Source organism: Xiphophorus hellerii, chromosome 16 (genome assembly GCF_003331165.1).
Source record: "Xiphophorus hellerii strain 12219 chromosome 16, Xiphophorus_hellerii-4.1, whole genome shotgun sequence".
Classification (NCBI taxonomy): Eukaryota; Metazoa; Chordata; class Actinopteri; order Cyprinodontiformes; family Poeciliidae; genus Xiphophorus; species Xiphophorus hellerii.
The window spans coordinates 20345953-20360897 of record NC_045687.1 but is presented as its reverse complement, the minus strand read 5'-3'; the positions used below and the strand labels follow the sequence as shown (position 1 = coordinate 20360897).

General features: G+C 40.1%; 1 protein-coding gene across 4 annotated transcripts in view; it reads right to left on the bottom strand.

Annotated features, from left to right (window-relative positions):
- Positions 1–14945, bottom strand: part of LOC116734894 (RNA binding protein fox-1 homolog 2-like) — a 67285-nt gene that overhangs the window by 28260 nt on the left and 24080 nt on the right. For all 4 annotated transcript variants that reach the window (XR_004342285.1, XM_032586438.1, XM_032586437.1 and 1 more), the window contains exon 3: positions 2362–2559. Coding sequence is in view for 3 of the 4 variants with exons in the window: in XM_032586438.1 (XP_032442329.1) it covers positions 2362–2559 (198 nt within the window). In the remaining variant the exon portion in view is untranslated. The remainder of the gene's footprint in view (positions 1–2361; positions 2560–14945) is intronic.

Genomic DNA, 14945 nt, shown 5'->3' with positions numbered 1-14945 from the left:
TTTTTGTTTTTGCTGGTTTGATGGTAAGGTATTTGTCAGCTTCTAACAGGCATTTTATATTCTAAATAATCTTTTAATTTTACTAACTTGTTTCGTCTGACTTGAATCTGATCACAGAAGCTAAATGAGTTAAATATTAGTGTGATGGTGAGGAGGCTTTCCAACATTGGGCTTTTAGCTCATCATCAAAAAGTCGCTCAGCAGTTATCAGAAAGGTCTGGGTCCCAAAATTACGACAAAGTATAAATCAATTCCAGCATGCCATTTTTATTAAGATGCAAATTAAAACCAATTCCTTCCCCCTCTAAATCAAATCCCTCTTTTTATTCTTCCATTACAAATTGAGAGACCATTTCCTGTCATTAAATTTTTTAGATGAATGAGGAATAGTTTTTAATATAAATCTTCCAGTACCATTAATGCAATGATAGCTTTCCATGTTGGGCGAAACGCGAACATTTTGTTCTTGCTTGAACAAAGAACCTTCTGCCACATGTTTCTCACATCCTCTACGTGCCTGGTGGTGAAAATAAGCAGCACTTTCTTTCAGCGATGGCCGTTCTTTATGGCACTTGTGCCTAAAAGGAAAGATAGTTAGCCGTCGTGTCGACAGTGAATCCCAGCAGCTCCTCCAGAGTTGCCATTAACTCTGATACATGCTGTCCTCACTCAGCTGCCAGTGCCGTAATCTTTCCAGAGTTCTGCATTTCGCTGGAGTTCTCGTTTGACATGTCAAGAAACTGATAATCTTCACACTGTTGAGCATGAAAGCAGCGTTTATTTATATAGTAAACAATTCTGACACTGAAGCGCAGCACAAACCGGAGCTGCTTTAAATCTTTATATGCGTGTGTGTGTGTGTGTGTGTGTGTGGGTGTGTGTGTGTGTGAGTGTACAGGGTGAAAAGCAGTGTGCTGTGCTCCATAAACAAATTTCCCCGAGCTCAAATAAAAAATAAAATAAAATTTAAAAAAAGATAGCAAATGAAAGCTGGCATCATGCAAACTGTGCATCTCTCAAATTAAAAGTGGTAGACAGCTTGACTATTATTAAAATAGAATTAATAATAATAACAATGACTTGAGGAAAATGGATCAGATTCCTCCTGCGAAGCAGCACATCTCAGTTATTTGCCGATGTCTGCATGTTAATACACTGAATGCTGAAACGCTGCTGATGTAACCTGAACCTGTTTCATCATATTACTGTCATCTGCTGTTAGCTTCCTAAAAAGCTCATTTATATCATTAAAGCTAAACTCGGCTCCAGCTGATGGGAAGGGCTATTAGATTTTAGCTTCTTTGGCAATAAAAATAAAACCCTCACTGCATGCCGCTCTAAGTAATTTGACTGTAATGCCATAAAATTACATTTTCATTCATTTGACCTACACAGATATCAGATAAAGTGACGAGCCCTGAACAAACAACCACTTATCCGCTGGTGAAACACGGTGGTGGCGGCATCATGCTGTGGGGGATGCTGGAAGAAAGGAGGTTCATGTTCCAGCAGAGTAACGAACCTAAACATCCAGCCAGAGCGCCAACAGATCGAAGTGTATTCATGCACTAGAATGGCCCAGACAAAGTACAGATTTAAATCCTGCAGTTTAAAAATCAAATATCCTTCCAGTCAAATACTTTGGGGGATAATGTGACAAAACGCACTAAGGTTTATTAAAGTACATCTAAAATAAAAAAAAATCAATTATGAAAAAGTCTTGGATTTTTTTGTCACTCATCAAACAACTAAATTATTTTAGGAGTCGATTATTCTGACGATTAATCAATTAATCGGAGGAAATTGGCAAATTTTACAGATTTTTCATTTAGTCACTGTAGTCTTTTCTTGACAATATTAGAAATGCATTAAAAGATGAATAATCTATTCCTTTTTTAAATAAGAAAATAAACAATTTATTGCCTAAAATGCAAAAACATAGCTTTCCTCTAGTGAATTTGAACCCAGTGAAGTTAAAACAGTGCTACTTGAGGAGTTCTGTGTAAAACATATTTACAGACAAAAGTGCATTTATCTTAAATGCAAAATGTATATGTACATATATTTGTACAGTTTTGGGTTAATTCATGCTCTGAGTATGTTTTTTCAGCATACTCCAGTTAGTAATTAATCGATTACTATATTAGTTGACGATTATTTTAATAACCGATTAATCATGATTCATCCGATTAATCGTCTCTGATCTAATCTATATAATATACGAGTTTCAGTGTCTCAAATGAGTGAGAAAAGGTATCCAACTCTTTCAAGGTGATATTAGTTTTGGGGGATGTACTTGTAAGGGGATTAGGAAAACATTTGCTGTCCAATCTCACATATTATTAACGGAGGAGTCCTTACGTTGTTGTTGTTGGCTGTAGTCGTGGCTCCGTTAGCACCCGCTCCGACCTCCACTGCACTTTGGCCCGCGGCAGCAAACATGGCCCCCGGACCAAACTCCGTCCCCGGTAGGCCGTTTTGAGGAGGTGGAGGTGGGGGGAAGGTCGTAAAGGGCGGGGCTACTAAACCCTCCTGTCCGCCGGTTGAGTCCTGGGAGCCCTGTAGGATCAGGGAAGAGGGTGAGGCGGGAGGGGGGGAGATTGGGAGAAATTAACAATTATTCTCCGTTTACAGAGTGTAGGCAAAACGAGGAGGGGTAAAATTCTGGGCACCAAATGTCACACTCGCTCTCCGTCCCTTCCCTTTATTCCCTGCGAATAATCCCCTCCCCCACCCTGTCTCTACACCTCCATATCTCTGACAGGCATGTGTTTTCAGTCAGCCAACCATGAAATATTTACAGCAAACCCATCTATTATTAAGAGTCCCAAAATTTGATACAGTTTGTAGAAATACAAAGATGTCTTTGGGGTGGATGGAGGTGAGGAGGGGGATCAAAAATAAAATATATATAATAAAATACAGCGACGCGTTCAAAGCCGCTGCTATGCTCTTGTTTCTGCGTTTTCCTGCTTGACTTTTAAAGCGGAAAATAACACCGCGGGCTAAATATACGTGTATCCTGTCAGCAGAGCTGCATCTGTATCTGCAGCTGGATGAGCTGCAGATTACAGCAAAACCAATTTACCAGCGTGTGGTGACTCTGCACCGCTGCTAGACGAAATCATTTTTCACACCCAAGGGCATCTCGGACTGAGCTGTATGAGAAAAAGCTTTACAGTAAAGAAAGAGAAAGAAATGTTAATAGAGAACAAAAAGAAGAGGAGAAAACGGCATTTTAAACCAAAAAAACAAAACAAAACCAAAAGGTTTTCTTAATAGTTAAGAGTCAACTTCGTGTTACACAATCATACCGATAAAGAGCAACTTTAGGAGCCAACAGCCTTCACAGTAGTCAGATATTAATTTTGAATATGAATTATGAATAGAATTTAAGACTTGTATCACGATAGAAATGTGCAAAAGTAAAATTGCAAATAAATGAAATGTAAGAGTAGGAGAGCCAATAGCAAACGATAACATTGTCCAGCCAACTGGCGATCAATTTGCACTTACCCTCCGTAGATGTAAAATATCTAGCTAACAAGCTAGCTAGCCTAGCTTTCCAGCTAGCAAGAATATATTAGCAGCTGGTTACAGGTAGCAACAATTGCTGAGTCACAGAATGCAGGAAAGATGTCTGAGCGCGACTCAAACTTTTGTGTAACATTAAAGTCCAGTGAGAAAAATTAAAACTACATAGAATATACGAGATTAAATGATCACAACAAAAATGTAAGACCTGTGATTAACACATTTCTTTTTCTTCAACGTTTATTTAGCCCTCCTTATTTGGAATCCCACAAGTTTTTTACTCTGTTTGCGGTCTGGCGGAATCACAATTACCGGGCGTGCGTTTTTGCAAGGTTTAGATTTTTTTTTAAAGGTTTGTTGGGTAATGAGAGAGGGGGAAGACATGTGACATGTGTCGAACCTGTGACAGCCAAGTCAAGGACTAAGTCCTCCATATATGGGTTATGCTTTACCCCTGCGCCACTACAGCACCCGCCAAGATTTTTTTTGTGTGTGTAGTTTCGGGTACTGACAGTCTGACAAACAACCCCTCGTTTCCCCACACTCCTCCTACACGTTGCGCTAAGATTGCGAGAGGGTTAATCAGGATAAAAGTCCTTTAGATCAACAATCTCTTTTACAAGAGTGTCCTGGCATTGCATTTAAGGGCAACTTATTTTCTGTCATGAATTCAAGACATTTAGGGCTATGGTTTTAGATACATGAATTTAAGACTTTTTATGGATGTTCAGAGACTGTGCATATTCCTACAGGAATGCGTTTATATCACACTCTACATTATAAATAGAATCTTTGCTAACTAATCATAATGGTATATATAATGAATCAAATTCCGGTCCATTCCCGATGATCCCATGGTAATGTCATGTGAACCAGCGACTGGCCCTCTGCCATGAGTTGTATCTGGGCTGGCTGACGCCCGGAGACACTCCGTCTCCAGACAGCCTTTTTAATTAGCCGGAGTAACTAAGATGCCGCAACGCGACTGGGCTCTCCCTCTAATCCTATAGCCTGACAGCTCGCCGCTCTGCTGCAGTGATGGGCGCTCTGGCAGTAAGCAGGCAGCCGAGGCTAAAAGGCCCATCTGCAGCACAGACGGCTTCTGGGGCCTGGGCCCGACAGATAGGGGATGTCGCACAATCCGGACGAGCGAGAGATAGGAAGCGCTGGGGAAAAACCTGTGCTGCTGCATCTTATTGTACGTGCTTATTGTCACCAGCTGATGGAAACAAAGACAACAAATCTGTTCAAAGAGATAAATACAAAAGCAATTCGCTGAGCGCGACTCAGACTAGTCAGAAGACCAGGCTTCTGTAATTCCCTGGATGAGCGCACTTGTTAAGGCACGCGAGTTCGTGAGCGTGCGGTAGCCTGTATGAAGCCTAGCTCGGGGCTTCATTTCATACAGCACACAAAGTGCTGGGCAGAAGGAAGGAAAACAGGATGAATGAAATATTGAGTGGTGAAAAAAAAGAAAAAAGAGGAGGCTGAGTGCAGGGAGAGAAGTCTTTATTGACCACGATTCTGCAATCTAGACTCTGATTATCTACTTGTATCCTGAGGCTGATTTAGTAGCGTGGGGTTCATTTTCTACACCGCCTTAAAGAAGTATTAGCACCCCTCAAACTTTTCTTTCCCACATTTTCTTCCCTTAAACGTATTTTGTTGAGATTTTATGCCACGATTGAAAAGTAAACTAGTTCAAATTAAGTCAAACTGGATGCCTAATTTTTAAACTCTTGCAAAATCTGATTCAGAACCACACTATGACTGGGTCATTGTAACATGACTATATTTTGATACTAATCATTTTGTTGGAGCTCCGGCTGTCCCTTTGGAGGGTCTCAAGTCTTCTTGCCACTCTTACATAATGGCCAAATCTGAGGATTGCGTAACTAATAGTTCTAACGTTTACATAAGATTTTACCCTCGAGTAAAAATGCTACAGTTTTGCTGAGTTAACTAAACTACGTGTCGTTGTTTAAAGCAAATAACACATAGCAATTAGTATATTTGCGCTGCTAATATTGCCGTTACGGTCGGTGGTGGGCACTCTTCTGCTAATGCGGAGCTAACTTTCCGTATTGTGATTTCGATCACTTTTAAAAACAATTGGCGCTCTTAGATTTCCCTATATGAATTTTTCCTGAATAAATTTTTCCGGATAAGTTTTGGTTATTGACCGCTAAGAATTCTTCAAGTAGATAGACGTTTATATTCATGCTCTTATTTTGAAGTGGGAGAAGTCGGTTCCATTTCCTCTCTTTTTTCACCAACAATTTTATACCAAAAAAAAAAAAACAGTAGAGAACAACACGTAAACGTAAATACAATATCTAGGATGCATTTTAGAACATGTGAATTGTTTCAAAATTAAATTGGTCCTTGAGGGTTATAGTCTTTCAAGGGCAGATATAATTTGATTTGAAGTTAGCGCTTTAGCATTAGCTCAGTTGGAGTAGCACTTTAGTGTTAGTGTAATTAAAGTTTATGATTAGTGCTTTAACTAAGTTAACAGTGCCCACCACTGGCTACAATAATGTTGTAAACGACGTTAATTCCTACTATTTTGCTTAAGACAAGCGTAGAAAATCCGTTAGAAGAAAGTGAGATTTTTTTCAAGAGTTTTGGAAGATTTATTTTAAAACAAATACACACAATACTAGAGGACTAAACCAAGATATGAGAGTTGTGGGGCTGGAGATGAGATTGCTTCTTGGTGTTTTGCTCTTTATGGAGGAACAGATTAAATCCTCAATGAGATGATATTAGCCGCCTAAAAAGCTTAGCTAAGAAACAGTTCCGTCTTTATTGCAGTAACGAGCTGTGCTCCTTTAGTTTCCATGCTGTGACTTTCCAAACAGCCGACTGTGTTGCTTCGGGCCAACAGAAATCAGACTGATTGTAGTTGCGCCGGGCAGGAACACTCCGTTCCCCACAAATCCTTCTCAAGAATCTTCTTTAAAAAAGACTTTAGAAATTGTTCGGCTGAATATTTTAGAGTGTTTGAAACAGTGGTACGCCGTCGTACCTGTAACCAACCCATACCTAGTCGACCCATTCTCCCACCGGAGGTGCGGATCTCGCCAGCTCCTCCAGAGTTAGCTGGAGATTCAATTACATACCGTTTTACCAAATAGGCGACAGGGATGGAAATTTATCGTTTATGGTGATAAATTCCGTATTGTGATAAGAACTTTGATTGATCGTTTATTTCAATAAATTCCAAAGAATGACTTTTTTTTTCTTTTTAAATGGTCCGTTTCATCAAGATTTGTGGGGTTTTTTAAAATGTTTTTCTACAATGTTTGTTCAGTGAGAGCATGTGCAGGCTAGTGATACTAATCACAATTTTTTAATGTGACTGGTGTATTAAAGATGCAAATGGGAATGTTGAGCCGCATTTGTGTTTGTGTGACTATGATGCAGTCACAGCTACTACCTAAAACAAAGTAGTAATAAAAATTATTCTTATCACTTTTATTATTGTTGCTACCAATAATTGCACAAAATATGGCAATAAAATGATACGTTCATATTGCCCATTTATTTAAGAATCAAAGTAAAGACAGCTGAATACAAATGCATAAAAAAGCAGATTCTTGTTTTCACTTCATAATTATAATTATACAAAACTTTGTGTTGGTTTAATTATATAAATTCCAGAGAAAATATAACACCAGAAATCTCTGTATCGCTGATCCACACATTTTTTTTTAATGCTAAAATATCTTAATGCCTCTAAACCCAAAAATACAAAATAGGGAAACTTTATTGTTCACTAATAGATGTCTAAATAGCCTAATGGTGTAATAATATTAATAATAATAATAATAATAATAATGAGACGGACTGAAATCAGCACAAGAGTTGCTGACGAAGGAGCTGCTCGCTTCCACATGGCACGATCATATGGTCTAACAGAGAGAGGGAGAAAATGGAAAAAAAGACAAAAAAAAGTATGATGGGAATAATAAAAGTGAGGCCCAAGAGTGGGGCCATATAGGAAATGATGAGGCATTCCTTTTTGGAGTTATAGCTGGCCTGAAAACATTAACAACAACAAAAAAACTTTCCGCTGTGAATTCTGACACTCTGAGATGTGATTCAAACAGACGGCACGAAAACCAAGCTGAGCCGATGCAACAGAGAAGATCACGTTATCAGGCGAAAGGTTACTTTCTGGCAACATGACACGGCCGTAACAAAAAGTAGAAATAAATAAATAGATAAAACGGAGGGGAAAGCACAGTCATTAAAGCACTCCACTCATGCACACACAGAAATGTGCAGCAGCTCGGCTACCTGTGACACCATATGGCTTTCCGCACACACAGAGCGAGGCGATGTGGGGGAGGGGGAGCCTTCTCCAGCCTCCAACTCCAGCCTCCCAAAGCGCAGACAGAACTGACAGCCACGTAGTGAAGCTGCTGAAGCTCATCAATCACAGTAATACATGATAATTAGACTAGTGGAACCGACTGCCGTCTGCAGAGAGAGAGCCGCTCTACTTATAGGTTCGGGTCCTGCGAACCGTCTCGTTTCTTCCTCTGCGGTTCCAGTAAGTGGTGTTTACCTTCGTCTCCCATCTTCCTAACAAAACCCCCCAACCCAACCACCTCGACTCCCTTTGCTTGATGAAACCCAGGCGGTAATTTCTCCTGTAAACCACCAGCAGACACCATTACAGCTTACAGCTCCGTCTGCACTGCGATGTCCATCAAAGGACAGGCCACAGCCTATTTCCTTATATGGTCGTGTACGTGTGGGCCTTTCACTCCACCATTTGTTCCATTCAAAACAAACCAAATTTATTAATCAAATATGTCTGTGAGTATTTGGAAAAACCTTTCATACCCTCTGAAATTTGTCGGAATTGAACCACAAGCCTTAGTGCATTGGGACAGACCAACATAATGTTGGTGAACATTTGTCAAAAGGAAGGAAAACACATGATTTTTTAAAAATGGCTTTGCACATAAAATAAATAAGTACAAATCAGACAAGTGTGGTGTGCATTTACATTCACCTCTGACCTAATCTGAGCAGAAGGAAAGAAAGAAAGAAAGAAAAAAAGAAAGCACACAAGGAATAAAAAGACAAAACCAAAAAGAAAAAGAAAGAAAAGAACAAACGATTGAACAAATGAAACAAACTAAAGAATGAACAAATGATTGAAAGAACAAATGAAAAAACAAAAACAAAAGAATGAACAAACAAATAAAAGAACAAATCAAAGACCAAACAAAGAAAGAACAAGAGAAAGAAAGAAAGAAAAAAAGAAAGAGAGAAAGTAAAGAAGATAAAAAGAAAAAGAGAGAAAATGGTCAAAGGCCTCATCTGTATGCAGAGAGTAAACGTACGGCACTTGAAATATAATCATCCATTAAATCTCGAATCCAAGCGACTTTTGCACACATTGATGCTGCAACGACTAAATGACATGAATCCAACTGGAAATCAGAGGCAAAACTTGAAGTCATGTTTACGTCTCATCTGATGGAGCCTGAGATCATTTCCTGTGGAGGATAAGGAAACACTTCATTCTCTGGATGTGCAAAGCTGGTGGACAATAATACACCAAAAAAGAGCTGCAGATTTTAAAATCTTATCTTTTCTACTTCCTAACTTTTTTTTTTTTATGTTAGTCTGCCATGAATCCAAATAAAGCACATTCAACTTTGTGGTAGTTTCCCAACCAATCCTGAATGAATCCAAGAGGCGTGAACACTTTTGTGAGGAACTGTAAACATATTTTATGTAGTTTTACAGCAGCATAGCACAGATGGTATAGTAAAAAAATTTAATCAAATAAAACTTTCCCTACTACAATACACTGAACAATGAAAAGCCGAAAATGCAGAGTCAGGGTTTGGAGCCACTTTACAGAACATTTAGTCGCACACTGCAGCCGCCGCAGACCCGCATTTGTTCTCAATAGAACTGCTCATTTCAAGACTTGTGTTCTCCCTCTGGGGACAACTAATAACTCCCTGGGACCCCCAGGAGTCCCGCAGATTCACGTAGTCTCACACACAGGCTTCACATAGCCTCTGAGACTTTTCACTTTTTTTTTTATTTAAGATTTCGTCTGAGCTCGAAAACCCGACTGAAAGACGCGTAAAGCTTGCGTGTGAATCGGAGACGTTCTGCCGTGACGTGTGAAACTGGAACCTCATGACTCAAGCAAAGCGGCCGCTGTCGCTCGGCGCCAGCGGCTTTTGTGCGCCCGCTGGGATCTGTGACACGCGGCTCGTCGGTTATTGACAATTCTGATCATCGTCAGCGTCGGCGTCGTTATCATAATCAGAGGGACGGGGCTTTTCTTTATGCCACCCTGGGCAATGAAGCCTAAAAATACAAACCTGTGCCGATATTTAGAGGATCCTGTTTCTGTCCGAACCTATTATAGCCAAGACTTTTTGTTAAATAGAATAATATATTGAAAAATTAGTCCAAGATATTTTAAAGTATAAAAAGGAAAGTTTAATATAAATTATTGGTAGATAAATCAAGAGTGGTCAGGCTTTATATATGAAGCTGCAAGATTGTTTGGATTGACAGAAACCAGGTTGTCCACATAAAAGAATAGGGTTAATATTAATTAATGTATCAACTAGAGATGCGGCAATAAATCGACCCCAATTTCCTTAATTTTGGCCAATACTTGTGTCTGAAACCGATCTTATACACTAATCTTATTTGCCTCTGCAAAGGCCTGAAGTTATTAATATCAACTTAGCCACTTTGTAGCTGTATTTAGTGACTTTTCAGACTAAAAAACAAACAAACAAAAAAAACGGTATTGGTCAAAATCGGAATAGTTTCCATTTACATGATTTATTGATTTGTTTCCCTCTTTTCTCATTCCTTTCTTTCTACCAAAAACTAGATGACAAAAGTCTTCAGTCTTGTGCTTCGGTCTAAACTAGGCCCTTTTTTTGGAAGGACAATTTTGTTTACAGACACTTAACAATGCATTTTATTCGTTGATTCTGTTTGGTTAATTTATTTTGGATATTTAAAATGTCCCCCAGTTCCAGTGTTAAATGCTAATCAGAATTTAAATACGTTTATTGATCTTTGGGAATGTGTTATTGCGTCATTATGCTATTACCGTTACGTTACAAGAAAATAGTCTCAAAACAACAATAATATTGTTTATCGCAATAACATCTGGGAGAATTCATCATTTCAGAAAATCCGTTATTGTGACAGGCCTATAAACAACACATAAGTATTTAAAAATTATGAATTTAAGTAGGGGGTAGGAGGGAGATAATATGGACTACTGATCAGGATATGTCCTAAGTCAATACATCAATTCATGTACGTCACTACCCATGAATGTATTGTAATTTGCATTAGTGGAAGAAAATTTTCCGTAGCAGATAGGGTATCAAATCTGGCTCCTACCCAGGGGCCTTAATCCTTATCCTTACCCGGCCCTGGTCGCTCCTCTATGGTTTTTAGATGTTCCAGACATGCTGCTGGGCTGTTTGGACACACCTCTGTGTTCCACATCAACGCGCGGTGCGAGGCGACTTTCACACCTCACCTCCGACTGCACGCAGCTCGGGAGCCTGAGACGGCGGGAGCTCAGAGCGGCGCTAGCGTCGGACGGCGGGGAAGCGGTTAACCCAGAGGTGAAGAGGCTTCACACACTACATTAGGCCAGCGGTGCAGACAGCTCTGCTTTAACTGGGACTTCCAGGGTTAGGCGGTACGAATCCCATTAATCTCATCCTGTGACTCTGTCCGGTGTGGTAGGTAGATGATTTGGCTCGGCATTAAGTGCTCCTGATTAAATCTCTGACTAAACTGATTTGTCACTTTGACAAATGTGCAGCACAGCTGGCTCAGAAATCTAAATCTCCATGAGAGGGGTTATTTTAATGTAGTTTCTCATTTTCAAAAAAAAAAAAAAGAGCTCAGAATGGAGGTTTTTGGTCTACTTGTGATGTCTTTATTTCTTTTTAAAGCTAGGCACATCCACATTTAGATGGTCACTGCCAATATATGGACATCCAGGTTCAGCCTTCAGAGCGGTGCTGTCTAATTCATGTGCTACCTGCAGTTTGTGTTTGCTGGCATCGGCCTGATATGTGCCGACAGCAGGGCAGGTAGCCATTACAGCCCAGCAGGGACGGACGGGAGCACAAAGTTACATCCACCGGCCTGATGAGACCAGAGAATGGCCGCGAGTCTTTCATGTGAACTTTCTGACTTCACGTGACACAAAAGATAAATATGCGTACGGTAGATGTTTTTACAGCGGTCGGGGCTTGAAATGTCTGAATGTGGTTTCACTTCAGTGTATATTAGGAAAGACCGACAAAATGTTATCAATGTTTGTCAAAAAAAAAAGGAAAATCGGTTTTAAATCATTTTTAAACTGTTCTACAAATAAATACATTTAAAAAATCTGGTGTGCATTTAAATTAACTTCTGGTTAATATTAATTAATCAAAAGTTAATGTAACTTATTTTCCTTCTTACTACTGAGAAGAAAGATGGAGAGAGAGAAAGAAAGAAGCAGAGAAAGAAGACAGAAATAGAGGAAGAGATGGATGGATGGATGGATGGATGGATGGATGGATGGATGCGTAAATAGATGAACTGATGATAAACGGAAGTATGAATAGATACATAAATGGCCGAATAGACAATCCTTGGACAATCAAATGAATTGGGAACGAAGCCTGGAAAGAAATATCACTTCACTCTCTGTCACCTTTCCATACTAATGCAGACAGAGAAAATATTTTCTCCAGACAAAGCAGGATACCAGAGTGAAGTCTGAAGGCTTTCAACCTTTCTCATAAAAAGCAGTGAATCATGAAATCTTCTCTTTATTTGCTCTTTTATTTATTTTATTTCTCAACCCCCAACGCAACTGGTAAAACTGTGACTTCGATCTTCCGCAGATAAACTCACGGTTACTTTTATTCTCCAAATAACTCTGGCCGTCTCCAAACCTTCTGGAGACGGGCTGCCAAAAATAGAGGGAGAAAATTTGCAGAGCAGCGGCGTGGCTGGTGGAGTGTCACCTTCACAGCGCATTCCCACGCGGAACTACCCCCTCTACCCCTCATTACGAGCGCCATCCTCCATTTGCCGTCATTCTCGTCGGAGATGAATAATGTGTTTAGCTTAGAGCTGCACATGCTTGCAGGGATATCGAAAAAAACAACTGGAGAAACAAGAAAACTCTCCTGCAAGAGAGGCATTTAAATTGTGAGGATGGACCAGTATGTGTGCTGTTGAATATATAAAAACGCATAAGTGGTGTGCAAGGACGAAGAGGTGTTTGTTCAATACTTACGCAACACTCTATGTTTAGTATAGCTTTACAACTGAACGTCGACATCCAGCCGTTCAACTGCAGGATCGCTGTCAAGCTGACGAATCGCTCGAATCTGAACAAAAGTCCCAATAAAAACACACGCCGGGTCTTGGCCAGCACTGACGTGACGTCAAAACTCGAATCTTTTTCCCGTCAGTTAATGCAACACAGCTGGGGTACACAAGCGACACCCCACCCTTCAGTGTGGAAGCTGTTACTATAGGAGCACTCACTGTCTACGGGACTCAGGAATGTTGGCCGTCTTGAGAAACCCTTAAGATTTAAGGTAAGATACAAAGTCTGCCAGGTATGGGGATGTTTCCGGGTCACAAAAGCATTATTTGTGGGAAAATTAAAGCTCGTTACATTTGGGTACGCAGATTAAGGTTTCACAAATCACAACCAGAGTTGTAAAGAAACTGTAATCAGTATTTAACTTTAGGTTTGTGTCATGGTTTTATGCTACATGTGTAACTCTAAGACGGCCCTAATGTCTAAAAAAACTCGAATATGCTCCCTTGTTGTGGTTTTACTAATGAGTGAAAGATTTCATAAATTTTAAACAGTTTTAAATATTGAATATGGGTGCAGGTTTCTGGTCGATCACCCATCTTTCAAAAGCCTGACCTGCCGATTACGATCCCGGCCGAAAAAGATTTATTTTGTCTTAAATGTCGCTAAATATACTGGCAAAGTCACAAAGTTGGCAACAGTTGGGGGAGGATTTTTGTTAAACGCACATGTGCAGACCTGACCTGGTCCGTAGATCCCTGGATAAAATCGGTTCCTCATTCAAATATCTGCCGATTGCGACCTCCTAAAAATGAAGGAAATTAGGTCAACTCATAATATCGAATAATCCAGAAAAAGATTGATTGGTGTACATACTTTTAGATTCTGGACTACAGATGATCAAATCCAGCCTAGACTTACAGTAAGCTGTGAAATAATACTGTAGCTAATGTTGCTGGGAAGCTCCAAAGCAGATACCGACTTCAGCTCTGTTAGTATGTAAACTTTGGAGCGATGCTAACTAGCCACGTAAGAAGCTTGAGTCCTATCTTCTTTTAAACATCACAATAAGAGCCTCAATCACACAGTTAAGCCAACAATTATTCATATCATTGGCTGATTTAGAACAAACCTTTTTCATAACTGCTGGTCCGCTTTTTGCCTGTTTCAACTTGTGTTTAGATAAGTTTATTTTTGTTAAAGAGGTTCTCTAGTTAGGATCGGCTGAGCCACTTCAATATGTTACAACAACTTCCATCAGATGAAATGTGTCGGTAATATTAAAAGATTACTTCAAACTTAGACTTTGCCAGGGTTACAGCATCAGTGGTTTTGGGTTTAACTGTCAAGCCAGTACATTTCCCTCTGGGGTTCTAGATAGCTGCTTGCCTTTCCCTCACTATAGGAAGACACAAGCTGACAGCTCCAAGACAACACTTTGGGAAGCAAATTTAAGATGGAAGAAAAATATCCTGGTACTTTAACGTGGCTAGATCTTGTCACAGCCTTAGCAAAACTCTTGTTTTACAAGCTCACACACAGTGTGACGTCGTTTCTTTCTGTAGATTGAATTATTAATGACCAATAAAGGCTGGAAAGGCACAACAAGCAGGAATCAGCTCAATTCTGTTGATTGGCTGAAAATCAGGCTTAAATCAAAGATAGGTGGAAATGTTGGAGCGAAGTTCTTTAATAGTGGTATTTTTGTGCACAGAAACCAGTGTGCCTCAGTACCTGCCTCTCTCAATCCAGTGCACAGATGGGCGTGCTGTGGTGGCGTTGGGAATAGAGGAGAGGAGTCGAACCCGCAGCCATCGCGGGTTCGACTCCCAGACCCGGCGATATTTGCCGCATGTCTTCCCCCCTTTCCTTCCCCCTTCTTGTCAGCCTACTTTTGTATAAGGGACACTAGAGCCCACAAAAGACCCCTTTGGAGGGGAAAAAATAAAAATAAAAAAAATAATCCAGTGCACAGATGAAGGATAAGCTGGTCGGACAGCTTGGATGACGACGGTAAAAAGAGAAAAATGCTGGACAAAACCTTTGCCTCTCC